Source organism: Chrysochloris asiatica, unplaced genomic scaffold (genome assembly GCF_000296735.1).
Source record: "Chrysochloris asiatica unplaced genomic scaffold, ChrAsi1.0 scaffold00328, whole genome shotgun sequence".
NCBI lineage: Eukaryota > Metazoa > Chordata > Mammalia > Afrosoricida > Chrysochloridae > Chrysochloris > Chrysochloris asiatica.
In genome coordinates, this window is record NW_006408846.1 from 2,021,567 (window position 1) to 2,042,067 (window position 20,501).

Consider the following 20,501-nt stretch of genomic DNA (forward strand, 5'->3'; position numbering starts at 1 on the left):
CATAAAAACAGTATCAGAATGATTTTTGAAACACAATTTATAAGTACAATTTTAACAATACACAAATTTTACAATTCAGATTTTGACATGATAATCATTATACATATTTGATAAATACATTTTGACCTCTCAAAATAGCAATGAAAATTTATACAAAAGTTACCACACAACTTCATTTTCACTTAAATGTCTGCTGCTGTTTCCTTTGGGTTCTTCTTCCAGAATGACTTGTTCATATTCTTTACCTTAATTTTTGAGAGAGTGCATGAAGATAACCATGTTTTTTGCAGTCTAAGGTGATCAGTCCTGCCCTTTTCATTCTAACATGTCAGTGTACAATCCAAAAGTTTGTTGGTAAACTTATGTTTTAATATAGTGTGAATGGACAAAAGATGGATGGATAAATGGTGAGTAAACTGAAGGGCAAATCAATTCAGATACTTCCTATAGTTGATTAACTTGGTGGAGGTTTTTTTTTAAAGTGGTAACTACAGGTTTGTCTAGTACCTTATCCCTGTAACACAAATGTTGAGTTTTTTCATTAAAGAGGTTGTTCTATTTCTGTTAATCTACATACATGTGATATATACCTAAAGTATATGTATCATAAGTAGCATCCAGATGGTCTCTACACAAACATGAATGATGATTTAACTAAGCAGGTCTTTCTTTTATTTTTCTATTATCGAATAACACAAATCCCCACAAAGTATGGTCATTCAGTGAAAGCATTTCTTTCTGTTAATGGTACCTTGTACCAATACTTATATGTATGTGTATGAATCCCGCAATAACCCTGCTCAAGTCAAATTCTTTTAGGTGTGATTAGTATATCTTAAATGAGAAATTCTTATGTGAAATGAGACACTGCACAGATTAGGCACTATTCTATATGTCAGCAATCAACCTTTCACTCAATTTTAATATTATTTAATTCTATGGAAAAACAAATTTTATTACATTCCTTTTTAAAACGGAGGGAAAACTGTACAAGTAAGCATGATCAAACCTCTATTAGAGCTGGTTAATACTGATCTTTTATTATTGCCTCGAAGTCTCTCTAGTAATGTCCAAGATAAAATGTTTAAGGTCCATCTGAAGGAAAATAGCATTTGAGAGGCAAGGAAGGGCTTGGGTAAAAGCTTCCAAAGATTGCAATGAGATGAAACTTGCTGATTAAAATTATGTTGAGTTTTGCAGCATCTCTAGTTGTAACACACCTTCCAAACCCATCATTGGGATAGTATTACCCATGTTCTAAAGGCTCGAATCATATGCAGTTTGGATTTTCAATAAATTCAGAAAATAAAGAAATATAAAGAATGGGAAGTACTAAAGACTTAATTTAGAGTAGGGCTAAATCCTGCTAACTAAAAAAGTTTCCCCAAAAATGGTCCAGTTCACCCCAACCCAAATTATATAAGTAAAACAAGAAAGAAAATGCATAGCCAGGAACATTGAAAAGAAGCAAGAAGCCTTGAATAAATCATACACGGAATAGTCTAGAACCAAAGAATAAGCCAAACAACATACACATACACAAAAAGGCTAGGAAGTACCCATTCTCCTTATATCTTCAAATGGACTCTACCCCAGTGAAATCTAGTTAAGAAAACAATTTTTAAAGATAAAACCTGTGTTTCCCATCATGCTCCATTTTCTTGGTTCTATCCTTTATGATTGGTTGATGTAAACAAAAAGCAAAACACACACATGCATGCGTGCACATACACACATATATACTCCCCCTCCTAAAATGTGAAAAATGCAAATGTATAATGCTGGCTTTAGAAATCACTTCAGCTTTATACTTAAAAACTTATAGACCCTTGATTTGTACCCCCCAAAATATTTTACCTTGCCCTTATCTTTAAATGCCCAACCACTAAAATTTTTTTAAAAAAAGGTTTTGAATGCACATGTACTTCAAGTCAGTGTCTTGTTAACAAAAAAAGGTAGCATTTTCTTCACTTTGGCCATTGTTAAAGATGCAGGCATAGAGCAGGGAATGTTAGACTAGCATGTATTTAAAAAAACAAAAAAGGCAACATTAACAGAGCATATCTTTCAAAAAGACTAAAACACTAAACAAATACAAGGCAATGCACATATTTTAAACTAGTGTAATTTTATCTACATTGGAGTAAATGTTATTCTGTTTACCAGACACTGCAATACTGTTCATTTCCCTTTCATCATGCAAACATGCCAATTTTGTCATTTAAAAAAGTCTTTATTGGATCTTTTTTACTTTGCCCTTCCACCTTAAATTAAGGGGAAAAACAAACAAAAGAAAAACAAAAAATAAAACCTAATGAGTCCCTCAAGATTTTATAAGCAACTATACGCATAAAGCTGCTAGTTAATATGGAAGCATAAGAAGTCTCATATTTGTATTTTTTAAAAATTCCTATTATTTAGGCAGATGTTTCCCCACCCAATAAAAATTTTGTAACACAATGTAAAGTAATGGTACTATGAAATTTGCACTGACTGTACAAATACAAAGGACCATGAAAAACTGTATATTTTCTTTATGGTTTAAGAGTATATAAATTTTTGAGTAATTAAAAAAGGTAACTAAGAGAACTCGACATTCTTCTATATCCCACCTCTTCTGCCTGTTTTCAAACTAAATCTGTAGGATTTGCAAATGAAAAATCAATTATGTGGTAATAGTAGTGGTCTTGTTTCTCTCCCCCTCTTATTCTCTCTACTAATTTTATTCAATATTTCCTCATCTTCCTGAGCGCTTTCCATGAACAGCATTGCAAGTTGGTTAAATAAAAAGAATTAAAGGAAAAAGTTTTACAAGGGTTTTGTTGGTTAATTATTTACCAGTGGAGTCACTCCACTAGGAGTTTGATTTCATTGGCTAGCAGCTGGTTCATGTTGAACAGGCCCCCTGGGAGCTTGGTGAGCAGCTCGCGCTCGGTGCTTTCAGGGTCGCTGTCAACAGAGCTGGAACTTGCACTCATGTTGTCTACAGTAGTGCTGGCTGGGGGACCCAGCTCCGGCTCACTAGTTTCACTGGCCGTGGACACCACGGAGAGCAGGGACATACGCCGGGTGAGCCGGCCAGAGGGCAGAAGGGAGGCGGCATAGTCCGCTATGATACCAGCTACATCTAGATTACAAGCCTTATCAAAGGCGATGAAACCTACATTTGCATTGGCTTCGCAGACACAGAAGGAGCCGTCATCTTTCATCAAGAGGTCAATGCCACACACATCCATCCCCAGGATATTAGACACCTGGATAGCTAGTTGCTTCCCTTGTTCACTCAATGAACACATCATCCCCACACCACCTGGCAAAAGAGAAATAAGTTAACAAGTTACCAAAATGATGACATTTCTGGAGTAAAGTTAAAGATTGCCTTTATTATAAATCAGCAGTGAAAACAAAGGTGCTATTTTAGTGTATAATTGATGTTGTTGTTAAGTGTCGTTGAGTCAATTCCGACCCATAGCAACCCTGTATAGGGATTCCAAGAGTAGCTAGTGAGCTTGAACCGCCGACCTTGCAGTTCAAATGGCTTTGCAGTCTGGCACATTAACCTACAGCACCACACCACGACTACTATAACTAGGACTCTGAAATCTAGGTTTTCTCCATTAGGGATCACCCACACACACTTGTTCTTTCTAAGAACTGATGAGTTAGATCCAGAAACTTCTATTCCTTGTGACTCCCTATACATATCCAACCTATTCACTTGATATTATATTCTTGCTGCCTCTTGCTACTCAACACTGGAAAATAATGTAGAATTGTGAAAAAGTATAATATATCAACTAGAATATTTCCTAAATGACAATAATTTACTAGCTTCCTGAAATCTAGAAGGATTAATGTAACACACATTAGAGATGAGCAAGCTATGTGACTTTACACATTCTATGAGCATAAAGGTGGTGGCGGCAATGGTTGTGTGCCATTGACGTTGAGTTGGTTCAACTCATCATGAACCTGGTATAGGGTTTTTGAGGCTGTAAATCTTCACGGGAGTAGAAAACCTTATCTTTCCCCTGTGGAGTGGCTGGTAGATTTGAACTGCTTACCATGTGGTTAGCAGCCCAACTCGTAATCCATTACACTACTAGGGCTCCTTGAGCATAAAGGGGAGGGCAGAAATAGATTTAATAGAATAAAAATTGAAAATGGAGCACATGGTTATGCCCCAGACTACTACCAAAAGGTTGTCAGCTCAGTGACTACAACAATGACTCAAGCGTAGCAAGATTGTGAGGCTGTCGCAGGACCAGCCAGTGTTTCATTCAGTTGTGTATAGGGTCACTATGAGTAGGTACTGACTTGAAGAAGAAAAAAAAAAAAAAAAGGTTGCCAGCTCAAGATATCTAGGAGGAAAGGTCTAGTGGTCTGCATTCAAAAGGCAACACCATGAAAAGCCCACATTAATTTTCAAAAAGCTAAGAGAAAAAAAAAAAAATTTCTAAAAGTACCATTAACATTCTTTATATACAAAAAGCCCATTCAAATCAATAAGAGAAAATATTTACAAAGAAATACATGATCAATTTACAAAAAAATGAACAATTTACAAAATAATAAGCAGAATGGCCAACAAACATCTAAAAAGATAGACAAACCATCAAATAAAATAAAATACATCTGCTGATTGGAAAAGTTTACTAAAATCCAAATTGACTAATAAGAGACATGTATCAGAACATTCTGACAAAATTTTAGGGCTACAGTCTAATGACTGTAATAATCTATAATAATACATAATAAGCAGAGCAGTGAAACAGGCTATTGAATTGAAAAATAAATCCACGTATGTAATAACATATTGCTGTTATTATATACTACTTACAATATTTTATTATATGGCATGGAGTCCTGGTGTGGCACTGTAGATAACACTAGATTACAAGATTGGTTTGAACCGAAAGGTTGGAGGTCCAAACTTACCAGCTGCTCCTCAGAAACCCTATACAAAGTCACTATGAGTCACAATCAATTCGATGGCACTTATTAAAAACAACAAGAAGGGCAAAACCAGTTTTGGGGCAAAAAGAATTATGTAAAAAGGAAAAAGATTATAGTAGATTTAAATATTAAATTTCAACAATGAAACCTAACAGGCAGTAGAACTAAAGCCAGACTCTTTCAATCTAAGAATCCTATCTCAACCAAGGTATTATATTCCCCCTCAGCAAGAAAAAAAAAAAAAGTTACTTGAGGGTAGTTCTTTCTCACATACCCTATCCAAGAATAATAATCAAATAAAAACACTAACATGACAAATGACTACAAAAACAGAGACCTCCGGATATGGAAGATGAAGATGAGGAGTAAACAGTGGTTAAGTAATGAATCTTGCAACATGCTGTATAGTCACTGATTCCAACACACTGAAACCCTATGTACAACAGAAAGAAAACACTGCCTGGTCTGGCACCATCTTCACAATTGTTGCTACGTTATTTGTGTAAAAATACAGTATTTATAGACATGATGTTTTTCAACCTACTAAGTAAAAAAGATTAGTATCTATGTATGAATATACAGTGGTGGTGGTATGCTATGGAGTTGGTTCTAACTCAGTGACCTTGAATAGAGTTTCCAAGCTGTAAATCTTTACGGAAGCAGAAAGCCTCATCTTTCTCATGCGGAACAGCTGGTAGTTTCGAACTTTTAACGCTGAGGTTAGCAGCTTGACTCAAAACCACTACGCTACTGGAGCTCCTTTGAGTATACAGTAGTTATGTTTGTACAGAAAGATGCCTGTATTGCTTTTACCTAGTGAGCAGTTGCTTTGCATCCTTCCATCTGTTGAACAACGTAACATGGTGCCAACTACTCGGCCTCCCACAACAATCACACGTACATCCCGTCCATGGGACTCTTTAACATACTTCTGGAATAGGTATGGAGCTTCATGGCGAATAAGATGGCTGAGATCAGCCAAATGATGCTTATCTCGAGCCAAAAAAACAGCTTTGCCTATGTTGAAAAGGAATAAAAAATATTAAGTCAAACTGTGAATAGGTGATATCTATTAGCTATTACATTTTCTTTAGTCCTAGACAATCTGCATCTTCAGAACTTTGTTTAATCAATCAAGGTAACACAGCTATGATAACCAGTGAAACAATGCACATATAAAAACAAGTTAACAATCTCCTCTACTACTCCCTTCACTCCAAACTCGTATTTTGGTATTTGTTATAAAGCAGAGGGTCTGTATTTGTATCCCTCCAGAAATTACCCAATAATGTCAGCTTCATATATAAGCAAAATCTTTTCTCTGAGTTAAAATGTATGTGCTATATATTATTATACCATATACTGCTATTGTTGTTAAGTACCAATGAGTCAATTTGGACACATAGTGGGTTTCCAAGAAGTGGCTGATAAGTTTGACCCACTGACGTTGCAGTTCAAACTGACCTTGCAGTCTCAGTGCTTATCCTACAGTGTCATACCAGGTCATCATGCCATATACTAATATATTGTAAATAGTATATAGTAACAGCAATATGCTATTACATACTTGGATTTATTTTTCAATTCTGTAGCCTGTTTCACTGCTCTGCTTACCTATCTATTGTAGCAATGAATGTTTGGTAAGTGCCACTGAGTCAGTTCAGCAATGACTGTAGCTGTTGATAAACCATGCTTAACTTTTTTGACATTTCTCTCACCAGGGGTATAAGGAGGGATCGAAGATGGAACTTTAAAAAAGTTCATGGAACAATTCCATTATCTTTTAATTCCATTTTTCCATAAACTTTTGAAGCCCCCTTGTATGTTCCTACTACCCCTTGAATCTGAAAAGTTTTCAAGAGTGACCTGAGTTTTAGAGTGCGCAGGGGATGGTAGAATCCCCACTGAATAGTTTTCATTTTGTCTAGATGGGTCTGGTGAAAGGAGATGGGGATAGGACTCTTTTGAGTCAACAGTGGGTAACTGTTAACATGACTAATTGTGACTGTCACAACTGTAAAGGTAGAATTTTTGTAACATAAAGGGGGCATAGTTAATCTTACATTCCAGGTAGAGAGGACACTAGAACCATCAAGAGAGAAGAGCATAAGCTGAACATGGGACCCTAACAAGAGAAGCAACAACACCAGAAATAGAGGCAGAGATGATGGCATGCAGAGATAAAGCATCTGAGGCCTCTAGATTCATGGAAAGAGAAAAACTGTGTGTTGGCAGCCAGGAAGCAAGCTTGCAGAACATGCCCTTGGATTGTTTAAATGATTATACATTCCTGGATGTTGTGTACATCAAAAACAGAGGGAATTAAAAAAAAAATAAATAAATAAAAAACAGAGGGAATAGTAATAATTGCAATGAAACAAAATACGACAGGATGAGTGCAATGTTCTCCCATGTAAACTATCACTTAATTCACAATAAAAGCTTAAAAAAAACCCAAAACTGTTAAATACAACTATTATTCAAATTTTTACACAACCACTAATGCCAAAGATGAAGAAATTAAAGATTTTTACCTACATCTCCCGACTGAAACTGACATCAATATGCACTGATAATTACTGGTGACTAGAATACAAAAGTTGAAAATAACAATCAGCAGCTGGAAAATAAGGCCTTGGTGATAGAAACAATGCTGCAGATCACATGAATTTTGTAAGACCAAAGATTTACTCATTGGAAATACCTTTTTTGAGCAACATAAATGATAACCATACAAGTAGACCTTGTAGATAGAATACACAGTAATCAAACTGACTTAATTTGTGGAAAAGGGACAATGAAGAAGCTCAATATATTATCAGTCAGAACAAGGCCAAAGACCAACTGTAAAACAGGCTAATAATTGCACATATACAAGTTTAAGCTGAACATGAAGAAAATCACAAGTCTAAGAGTTGAAGTATGACCTTGACTGAGTATGTTCCATCAGAATTTAAGAGACCATTCTCAAGAGATTTGACATATTGAGAAGTAATGACCAGATGAGTTGTGGTGTGGTATCAAGAATACTATACACAAAGAAATTTTTCATTAACTTAAAGAGTAACTAAAGCAAGTGGAAGAAATGATGAAAGTAAAAGAGCTGAGTAGATTTCAAAGGGAAGTTCAAGAAGCTAAATTACAATGAAATGTGAAAAAAAAAACACCTGGAATTAGGACACCAAAAGGTTAAGTACACACACAGTATTTATTTCTCAAGCTGAAAGAATGAAAAAATTTAAGATTCGAGTTGCAATGCTTAAGAATTGTATGGGCACGATATTGAATGAGGCAGGAAGCATCAAAAAATGATGGGAGAAATACACAGAATCACTGTATCAAAGAAAACTAGATGACATTTTGGAAGATAGCATATATATATATGCCTAAGATCCAATGGTATTGAAGGGAAAATTCTAAGTGGCACTGAAAGCACTGGTGAAACACAAGGCTTCATTCAGGAACTGACAGAATATTAAGTGAGATGTTTCAACAAAGAGATGGAATGCTGACAGTGCTCACTTGTCTATGCCAAGAAATTTGGAAAACAGCTACCGCAAGAGACTCATATTTATGCCCATCCCAAAGAAAGATGATCTAACAGCATGCAAAAAATTATCGAACAATGTCATTAATATCATCTGCAAATGAAGTTTTATTGAAGATAATTAAAAAATGGTTGCAGCAGTACATCAATAAGGAGCTGTGAGAAATTCAAACTGGATTTAGTATAGGATGTAGAACAAAGAATATCACTGGTTACAGATGGATCTTGACTGAAAGCAGAGTATAACAATCACAGAGATGTTTATCTGTGTACTACTGAATATGCAAAGGCACTCTACTGTAAGGATCACGACAAATCATAGATGACATTGTGAAGAATGGAAATTCCAGAACACTTAACTGTGCTTATATGAAATCTGTAGAGACTAAGAGGCAGTTGTTAGAACAGAACAAGGAAATACTGTGTGCATCAGGAATGATGTGCATTAGGGTTGCACACCTTTCTCTTAAGACACATATTCAATCTATATGCTGAACAAATGTTTTGAGAAACCGGATTATACGAAGAAGAATGCAACATTAGGAATGGAGAAAGACTCATCAACATCTTACTATATACAGATGACACAATCTTACTTGTTCAAGTGATGAGGACATAAGCACTTACTGATGACTATCAAAGACTTTTACATGGATCCACAATCAACACCTATGGCAGCAGCAGCCAAGAAAAAAAAACGGCAAATCTGATGCAAAGACCTCTTAAATGTGTTAAAAAGCAGTTATCACTTTGAAGATTAAAGTGTTATTTCAATAGCTTCATATGCATGCGGAAGCTAGACAATGAATAAGCAAGACTGAAAAATCGATGCCTTTGAATTATGGTGTTGGCAAAGAATATTAAATATATCCTGGAGTGCCAGAAGAATGAACAAATCCCTGTTTGAAGTTGTACAGCCAGAGTATTCCTTAGAAGCAAGGACTGCAATACTTCAGATGTACTTTGGACATGGCATCAGAGGGATCAGTTCCTAGAAAAAAAATCATACTTGATAAAGTAGAAGGTCACTGAAAAAGAGGAAGACCCTCAAGGAGAAAGACTGATACAACATCCACAATAATAGGCTCAAATACAGCAACAATTGTTGAGGCTTAACACAGGGTTGCTATGAGTGGAAACAGACTCAAGGGCATCTAATGACAACAGCCAAATGTTAACTATTAAAAATTTTAATATGGAAATCAAACAAAACTTAAAAATTCGGTTCCATGTTTCAAGTATTCAATAGCTCACACTGGTAAAGAATAAAGTATTTCAATCACTGCATGAAGAACTACTTTGTTGTTGTTAAGTGCTGCTGTGTCGGTTCCAATTCATAGCAACCCTGTATAGGGTTTCCGAGGAGCAGCTTGGTAGTTTTGAACCATCGACCTTTCAGCTCAAACTGATCTTCCAGTCCACCACATTAGCCTTTAGTGCCACGCCAGGACTACTGGGCTGTATTAACTAGCGAGCCCGTAAATTAATGAATATTCGAGAATTCATTTTTAGGTCTTTTTCTATAAAAATTTAATAATTTTACCCATCTAGGTCTTACTCATTGTTTTTAAAACTAAGTTTATACCTAGCTGTCTTATATATTTTAATGATACTTAAAATAACTCTTTAACATCTTTAATTCCTAATTGCTTGTTTTTCATGTACAGATAGGAAATTTATTTCTATGTATTGGTTTTATATCCAGGAAGCTGGTGGGTTTGAACTGTTGAATGATCTTGTGATTAGAAGTCCAGTGTTTATCCTACAGTGTGAGGTTAACCACTGAAACAATTTAAATAGCTTCTTGACAAACTGAAAACTGACAATAAATATGAAGTATCCTATACATCTAAAATATTTCCTCTAATGTTCTTTAGAATCTGTCTCAAAAGTTATAAATTACTTTATAATTTGCAATAAGAAAAGCAGTCAATAATCACAACCAAATAGAAAAATCCAAATAACTATACTGATCTGAATAGGAAAAAAAATGTGTTTAATACAATCACACTTACTATTAATTTTCAAGAGTAATTTCAAAATTTTGTGTCAGAGCAATAACTCATACACACCTCTATGACCCCGTGTATTTTTCACTACCATTGGGAACTCCAATACTTCTGCTTCATCAATCATTTTAGCAAAATTTTCATGGCCACCTGGGAAAAAAATTTAAGAAGAACAGCAACAAAGCTTTTTTGTAATAATTTTTGCCTAAACTAAAGACAGAAGCAGCAGCACAAGGCAATGTAGAAGGAGGAAGAAGGTAAAAACCGAATAGTAAAAATTTTTTTCTTGGAGAAAATTAAAAACACAAGCTAAAAGTACAATTAAATACCAGTTAAAACAAACTCGTCTTTTAAAATGAGTTAACAGCTGTCTTAAAATACAGTTTGACTATGTAAATTATGTATTTTTTAGGTTACAAAACTTCCTTTTCCTGTATCACTGTTCAATTTTTTAAATCTTATTTCTTTACCACTCAAAAAACAGACGTTCCAATATTTGTATTAGCTATTCAATTTCCTGGTTGAATTGAGAAACTAAAGAGAGAGTCAGTAAAGACAGTTGAAGTCATGGTGATGTCATTCAAGTATACACATGTTTGCCCATACACACCATTCACTTTATTATCAAACATGCTTACTTTCTTTCTTAATAATAGAGTTCTTCCTAGATCTCACTACTCAGTATTAAGTTTTCCTTCTCGTTATTTCCCAAAAAACAAATGATACAAATAGCAAGGTAAGTGCAAAAATGGATCATGGTTGTAAAAATCATCATAATAAAAAACAAGAAAAAGTTCATTAGATAACTTTAACATCACAAATTCGCAACTTAAATTAAGGTGATCAATTCCAAAATTTTAAAACTCAAAAATTTACAAAACTTTTCTCTTTTCCACTCACTATAAAATAGAAATCGTAGAACAATTATATAGCCTGTATATCAAAGGCTTAAGAAACACAATCATTCTTAATTGACTCAAATTACCATCTCTTCTTGTGCAAATGGCTAAAAATGGCAATTATATCTACATGTGCCATATAGACACGGGAAATTGTCTTCTTTAAAATCTTAAAAATAGAAGGGACAGGGATTTCTTTGTAAAGCCTCTTCAAATTTTCAAACATTCTACCAAACATTCATTTGGAGAAATACCTTCATAGAAAACGCTATACTCCTTTATAGTGAGTCTATTATTCTCCAAACTAGAATTAGAATGGAAGGAAATACATTAACAATAAATGTAATTTTATTGTTTATAATAATGCTACTCAAAATGTGGCTCTGTAACCTGTGCCTTTTTCCACTTGGTAGTTACTGATATGTATATATTTATACTTATTAAGTTTCATTAAGTATAAAAAGCACAAAAGGCTTTTATAACAATTTAACACTTTTGTGACATTTAATTACATTTTACATGAGCGTTCTTGACCACAGATACTTTTAGAAGTACTGGCTTAAAGAACTGAGTACAGTACTATTTTCTAAAAGAATATGAAAATATATATTAAGAATTATACAAATAATAAACATTATAAAGAATTACAAAAAGATGTCATCAAAATCTATTATCTGTTACCCTAAAGATTGGCAAACTACAAGCTGTGGGCCAGATGTGGCTAGCTGTCTGTTTTCATAAAGAAAATTTTATTCAAACTAGCCATATCCATTTATTTGCATGTTATTGTTAGCAGCTTCACATTACAACAGCAGAATAGAGTTGCAGAGATCTTAATATCCACAAAGCTTAAAATATTTACAAGTTATTGAAAGTTTGCTAACCCCATTCTAATCCAAATCATGCAACCTAATCTTAAGACATGATTCAAATACTAAGAATCAAGTTACATCTATAAGAGGTTCTTCCATATTCATAAATATTCTTAAATCATATAGCCCTATTAGTTTAGTATGGCTTTCAAAATTAGCAGTGCTCTACAACTTATGTATTCTCAATGGTGTACTCACCATAAGAGAAAGTATCTGGCAGAGGAACACCATGGCCAGCCAACTCTTGAAAAGTCCAGAACTTATTAACACAGTTCAGGATGGCTTGTGGTCGGTTCATCAACCGACATCCCATCTTCTCTAGATGACGCAAAACAGTGATGTCACTATCACTTTGTACCCAAGGTGTTGGTACTCTCACTACCACCACCTGGGGGTAGGCAGTGATTAGTTCTCCATTAATCCGTAGACCTGGAATATATCAAAATGAGTAAAACCATTAGAAGGGAATATACAATAAAACAGAGGAAGAGAAACACTTCACATTCTACAATGTGTGTGTAAGTGTGGGGAGGGTGGGGGAGAGAGAGATAAGGGTGAGTCAAAAATTATCTACACTCTGGCTATAGAATTTATTTTAATCCACTTTTAGAAAAGACAAAATACATCATTTTTTCAACATAATCTCTTTGCTTTTCAATACACTTTGTCCATCTGTCAGTAAATTTCATATTCCCTTATTAAAAAATGTTTTAGGCTGAGCTGTGAGTCACGATTGCACCACTCTCCTTACTTATTCATCAAAGGTGAATCTTCATCCTCAAAGGACTGCTTTCAGGGCACTAAACAGGTGAAAGTCTGATGGAGCAAGATCAGGACTATAGGGAGGATGCTTTAATACTTTAAAATGAAGTTTTTACATAGTGCCAATAGTGTGGGCACAGGTGTGCAGACATGCCTTGTCATGCAACATCACAACACCCTTAGATAGCAATCCTCTGTGTTTAATCCAAAGTTTTAGGCATCAGCTGTTAAATGAACATCTCACTGTAACAAGTAGTAGGGATTGTTGAACCTTTTTCCTGAAAGTATCTAATACTGCTCGCTCCTTGAGAATCCCAGAAAACTGTAAAGATCCATTTTCTAGCTGATGGTGAACCTTGGAACATTTTCTTGGTCACTTGACTGAGGATGTTTCTATTTCATCTCTGCTGTTTACACTCAGGCTCGTAGTGATGAATCAATGTCTCATCACCAGTAATGATTTTTTAAAAAGAAACTTTTACCTTCCTTTGAGTATCGGTCCAAATTTTGTTTGCAGATGTCCAAATCCTTCTGTTTATGCTCTTCTGGGAGTTGTTTCAGTACCTACCTCGCACAAACTTTTTTGAAACTCAAGTCTGTTGTGGATTATTTCATAGTCAGAGTCATGGATGACTTGCAAATGATTTGCCACATAATCCACTGTCACTCATCTATTTGACGGAATCATTTCACATGCACACTTATCAGCCATGGACGTGGATGAATGTTTTAATATAACTGGAGTGCGGATAATTTTTGACTCATCCGTGTAGTTTCGCAACAAAACTAAATGCACTAGTTTGTTAAATTCTTGCTGGTTAAATAAAATCATGGTACATATCAATGCAATGAAATATTTAAAATGCCATAAATGTCTATGATTTACTATTCAAAACACATATATACTTGAGTTTTTAAAGAGGAAATTTGAGAATTTTAGTAGTGCTCTGACATTCTGTTTGAAAGGCTACACAATAACTGGTTTTCTCTGTTTGACCAGGTAGTAGGACAGCAAGAGCAGATTTGTACAACTTTTATCCAATGTAATTCTATTTAGTGAAGTCCCAAGTAATACAAGATAAATTCCTTGAAACATATTTCCATTAAAAATAGTACATATATATGTGGGAGTTTCAATAAAGTCACGGAAAAATGGGCTTAACCTCTTGATTAGACTCGGTATGAAGTGCATACCATTATCATGGGCATCATTTTTTGTAAAAAATCCTAAATTTATCAAATACAAATGAGGGCAATAACCTGAACTTTGCAGAGACTAGGACAAGGAAATAAGATTTTATACAGTATGAGTTGGTAATTTGCACAGAACATTACAAAAGTCTTTATTAAGGTTAAGAACCATTTAAACTCCCAAGTATCAAACATAAAAAATAACAGTAAGACTATTATTCATGTAAGAATATGCCTTCCACATCTTTTCTACCAGAATATCCCCATTTCACATCCTTAGCAGTCCTTTCTCCAATTTCTTAATGTCTTGTTTCCAAATGATATCTAGCTATTAATCCCACACAGAGGCAACATTCATTTTCAACGTCATGTGTTGTTGTTGTTGTTGTTGTTGTTTTTTCAGGAAAAGAACTCCTTCCCCAGATCCCTCGTCAGTAGCACAGAAGGAAGCAAAAGGAAGACTGCTGTAACAGCTCACCTTATTATCATTGAGCACTGCTGCATTGCAGCTGACAGTCATGTGTTTAAAAAAGAAAGAAAAGAAAGGAGTAAGAGAAGAGGATAACAGAAAGTAAGCAAACAAGCAATCTGGTTATGACTGCTCCATTTAAAAAAAGCATCTTATCAAGGTAACATGACTGCCTAACTTCTATTACAAATACATTCAAGATCTGCTTGTTTGAGTATTCTCTTTTACCTTTCTACATCTAAATAGTAAAAATTGGCTTAGGCGAAACACTTAATGAAACAGAAACCGATAACCAGACAAAATACCCTTAAGATCTTGACTCATCAAAAACTTTGTTGAACCCTATCTTAAGATAGGGTAAAAGACTTACAGTAAAGTCCTAGCTTATGTCCCTCTGAGAAATTTTAAGGGAAAAAAAATTAAAGCATGTGCAATTGTTTAGTAAGTGACTGACACACAGAAACTGCTTTCTAATTGCTAGAGGGTATGAAATGCTCTCAGTTTACCAATGGTAGGTGATAAGATTAAGTTGATGACACAAGTAATAACTGTTACTGGCAATCAATACAACATTTTTTTGGGGGGGTGGGCGGCAATACAACTTAAATATTAGTTTTTCTTTAACTCTTTATCTCTTTTGTCCCCAATCCAATCACACATATAAGGCTCAGATATTTGATAGATAAAGGTTCATTATTACAAACAGAAAGATAAAACTTCTATTTTGTTAATGTAGCATAAAAATCTTGCTTTTTATGATGGTTTTCTTTTTCCTCCTAACTAACCTACAGAGCCCTGGTGGCTTAGTGAGCGATGACTTGGGCTTCTTTCTAACAGCAAAGTCAGCAGTTTGAGTACACCTGACACAGTACCGGAAAACAATGAGGCTTTTTACTTCCATTACAGCCTTGAAAACCCTATACAGAGTTGTGGGGCTGTTGGATACATACTGGACTGCTAACCTTAAGGTTGGTAGTTCGAACCCACCAGCCACTCCTTGAAAACCCTGTACAGGATCGCTGAGAGTCAGAACCAACTTGACAGCATTTAACAACAACATGAACTGGAACAGACCTGATGGTACACAAGGAAGCATCCTAATACGATTCACAAATAAAAAAGGGAATTACTGTATCTACACTAATTATCATTTCCCCCCTATAAAATAGCAATTTTTACTGAAAACAGTAAAGAAACAATACATAGATGTGAAGAAAATGTATAATTTAAGTCACTATAAATGAAGCCAGCCATAAAAATAGATAGTACTCTTACAGCAACGGGCAAGTATAAAAGTAAGGGAGGAAATAAAGCTTCTTTTTATTTTAAGCAAGAAAGTAGATTCCCTCTGTCCATTATGAAAAAGAATAAACTTATATACAAACAATCAAATGGTTATATCAATCTGCTCACACAATCAAGAGCAATCAAGAGCAGCTTACACATTTCATGATGGCTAAAACTTTCTGAATATGCTATGTGAAAGTTACAGTTTTGCGTCCAGGTGGCTGGGCCAGGGTTCTCAGTGGTTTAGCAGTTCAGATATAGTAATCACCTCCATGATGAGATCTAAAATAACTCCCATGACATGACTAGTCCTGGATATGATGCAATTATACTATGTGTTGTAAATTCTCACTTTTATGATTTTAATGGAGCTAGATGCAATCTACAGAATTAGGTTATATCTGGGGTCTATCTCTTTAGTGATATGAAAGAGATTAAATAAGTAAGCATAGCTCAGAGGGATCAACTGCCATCAAGAAAAGTTGGGAGTGGAATGTATTCTTTGGTTCTGGAGTCCCTGAAATGTGAAGCTCCTAGATGCAGGAAAAGATAAGTTTCAAGACACATGGAGATCTACAAGGAAAGTTGGGCCTACAGATGCTGAAAGGAGACAAGGACCTTTCTTCAGAGTCAGTACTTGGAATTCAGACTTCTAGCCTCCTGAACTGTGAGAGAATACATTTGTTAAAGCCATCTACTTGTGGTATTTCTATTATAGCAGAACAAGAAAAGACAAGCTGCATATTTAAATTTGATTAATGATTTTTTTTAATTCCATTTTTCACATACAATGAATGAACTTGTGTAAATAACATGCCCATGTTAAGAATGTGTACAGGTGTATAGCACTCAAAAGAAACTAATATGGGGAAGTAGGGTCATGTTGTTTAAATTAACATAAAAGTGAAAACAAATGACCTAATACAAATCCAAATGATTTAATACAAACCAAGTGAACTATTGCTCCTCCATCAAAACAACTCAACTAGAAAGAGCAACTGGAACCAACTATTTTAGAACCCTTTGGACACTGACAGAAGCCATGGTATTTTCAATAGCTGCACAAGCATGTGAAAGCTGGACAGTGAATAAGGAATTTCATAGAAGAACTGATGCATTTGAGTTATAGTATTGGAGGAGAAAATTAAGTACCATGGACTGCCAAAAGAACAAACAAACCACGTGTTGGAAAAAGTATGTTCAGAATCCTCCTCAGAAGCAAGGATGACCAGACTGCATATCTCGTCCTTTGGACATATTACCAGGAGGGACCAATCCCTGGAGAAGGACATCATGCTTAGTAAAAAGCAAAACACATGAAGACTCCCAACAAGATGACTGGCACAGTGGCTGCCGCGGCAATGGGCTAAAGCATAGCAATGATTGTGAGGATAATGCAGGAACTGGCATTGTCTCGTTCTGTTGTACATAAGGTCGCTATGAGTCAGTACCGACTCGACAGCACCTAACAAGAACAGTGACAATGAACACTGACACTAAGAATCCTGGTGTGACTGCAGGATAAGCACTGGACAGCTAACCACAAGGTTGAGTGTTCAAACCCATCAGGTGCTCCTTGGAAACTTTATACAGGGTAGCTATGAGTTGAAATCACCTCAGTGGTACTTAACAACAATTGTCCACTGAAATAAAGCAAGGGAGTGCCAGGTGAAGGGAAAAGCTCTTGATTGTCTATAGGCGAGCCATGTGCACCAAACAGTTACCATCCCTTGTTTCTCAGCCCCACAATGGTAGAAGGGACAACAGCTCACAGTTAATGCTCCCCCGAGGATAATACTGAGGTACACTGGCTAGTGTTCCCAAACCAAAGAAGAGTGTGACGAATCTTAAAGAAAAAATATATGTGTTAGATAAATTTTGTTCAGTAATAAATAATACTCATTATCAAGAGTTCAATGTTTATGACTCAAAACTACAGAATATTCAGAACAAAGAGGACATTTAATTTATATTTAAAATTAAAGTAACATCTGTAGCAAGATAAATGTGTTGAAAAGATGGGAAAGTGATTAAATCTATAGATTCATGAGATGACAACTTTTCTTTTTTTTTTTAAATAGTGGAAAGTATTAGTATGAGATTTGAAAGCAAAAGGGGGGGGGGGAATGTACCCAAAGCAAGGAATATGTTAGTATATTCACATCTTAGCTAGTATATGATTACAAAGAAATACTCTATATAATTATAAGAAACATATATTAAGTAAGGAGTCTTTAAACAAAAGCACACATAAAACCAAGATTATGTTTTGATCACCTGACAAAAATGTTTAAGCCACAGTCTCATAGAAACCTAAGTAATCATATCCTGCTAGGATTAATGGCTCAGTATTCACTAAGCGTTCATGGTAACTTTACACTCCTAGAAATACCACAAATAATAAGAATCAACTGTAGATGTAGAAAAGAAACATGACAATTGATGAAACTAAGTAATTTCTATACCTAAATTCTTTGTACTATTTTTGCAACTCTTTGATAAATTTGAAATTATTTTTAAAAGAAGGGTGAAAGAACAATGATAGTAAACTCATTTTAATTGATTGAAGAGAAGAGTTAGTTACCCAACATTCTTCTTAACTATTACACTATAAAACTAATAACAAATATCAAGCACAGCCCATGTAGACTTTTTAAAGTTAGGTTAATCTTTAAATTAGGAGTCCTGGTGTGGCTCTGTGGGATACAGCAAGGTCCCTTTGAACCACAAGGTTGGCAATTCAAATTCACCAGCCACTCCTCAGAAACCCTATACAGGGTCACTATGAATCAAATCACTCAGAACCCTTGACTCAATGGCACTTAACAACAATCTTTAAATTTAAAATAGAACCACAAGGACTCCAGACTAATAATTATTGTTGTTGTTGAGTGCTGTTGAGTCGGTTTGACCTTGAACCGCTGACCTTGCAGTTCAAATGGCTTTGCAGTCTGGCGCATTAATAATAGGGGTAATAAAAAGCCAAAATCCCACTGCCATCAATTCTGACTCACTGTGACCCCTTAACAGACTAGAATTGCTCCATAGGATTTTCATGGCTATCTTAATAACAGCATATCACTTCTGCAGCGCTGCTGGGTGGGTTCAAACCAGCCAGCCTTTAGGCTAGTGGCCAAGCAAGCAGTGGTCATTTGCCACCACCCATAGATGCCTAATATGAGCAATAAAAAGAATGAAATCTGTAATACCTTCGTAGCTACTTCACTTAAAGAACTAAAATATACATAGATTCAACATGTTCCTTAATTGTTTATATCTTACATACTTGACAAAGCTTCTTTGTTTTGAAAATTAATCCTTTGGTATTTATTTGCATTTTTTCAGGCTAATAAATAGCAGATGTAGTAGACACCACTATTCCACAGCTAGTACCATTAAAAACATTCTGAAGTTCTTTGATCTACGAAAATTAATATTTTTTATTTGACCTTCAGTTTCTAAGTCCAAATGAACAATCAGGGTACTTTTTCTTATTCAGTAGTACCAGGTTCTATTTAAAGAATATAGTCTAAAGGATGATAGATTCAAGCAAATAATCTCATTCTCTTTTTTCCTAAATTTCAGGATTCTTAATGTATTCTGTACTTTGTTGACATCAAGGCTCATGAAAGGATTATAAAAAACTCCAAAAGTTTTAATAAATGGTTCATTGGAACATGGAAGAGAAAATTTGGTTTGCCTCTTGGCATTTACTACTTTCTCCATCTGGCAATAAGATGTTCTTATTTTAAATAAGTATCTATTTTCCTAAAATAATTTGAAATAACAGTTAACTCCTCTGTGTTGAAATAGTAAAAACAAAACAAAAACAAAAGTAATAAAATGACTTTGAAAAATTTTTTCTTTACTTATAGAAGTAAAAAGTGTCAGCCTATAATTGATTGGAATACCTAAAACGGGTGCAAGAACTTTCCCAGTGAAGGAGGCTTCTTGCAGAGCCTTTGTAGGTTATAAGATCTTAGGTGGAATCCTAATCTCCATCCAGAACCTTCTAACATGGGAAATTCCCACTTGAAAAAACAAGCAGACCAGCCTGGAGTAGCTAGAGGAACAGAAGCTATTTCTTGAAATAAAGACCAAAAGAGAAAAACAAAAACAAAAACAGCAGTTTGACTGGCTACTACAAGAACAAGCAAGTTGTTCACTGGAGAGCCATCAAGGCAAGCAATCAAGTCCCTTCAGGACAAACCCCCTCTCAAGACTGAAGCTCAAAGGGAATACATAAGCAGGCATGTAAGCTTGCTGGCGACCACGTTCGTCTACTGGTAAGAGGAAGTGGAAAAAAAGCAATGAAGAGGTAGGCTGAGCCGGACCAACTTACATAGACCCCCCACTGACCTGGAGTATGGTGAGAGCTCGTTGGTCTTAAGTACAATGAGACCTGGGGACTCCTGAGCCCATGGACAAGGACATGGCCACAGAGGGCTAGAGATGACAGTGAAGCGTCCAGCGGATCTGAAGAGGAGATGCACAAGAGCACCCAAACTT

The 20,501-nt window shown here is 35.3% G+C and overlaps 1 protein-coding gene across 1 annotated transcript in view; it reads right to left on the reverse strand.

Moving 5' to 3' along the window:
• Positions 1 to 2,846: 2,846 nt before the first annotated feature.
• RIMKLB (ribosomal modification protein rimK-like family member B) overlaps positions 2,847 to 20,501 on the reverse strand; it is a 50,859-nt gene continuing 33,204 nt past the window's right edge. The window contains exons 2-5 of the mRNA XM_006875460.1: positions 12,482 to 12,712; positions 10,576 to 10,662; positions 5,770 to 5,973; positions 2,847 to 3,310 (exon numbers count right to left, since the gene is read on the reverse strand). Coding sequence (XP_006875522.1) covers positions 2,847 to 3,310; positions 5,770 to 5,973; positions 10,576 to 10,662; positions 12,482 to 12,712 — 986 coding nt within the window. The remainder of the gene's footprint in view (positions 3,311 to 5,769; positions 5,974 to 10,575; positions 10,663 to 12,481; positions 12,713 to 20,501) is intronic.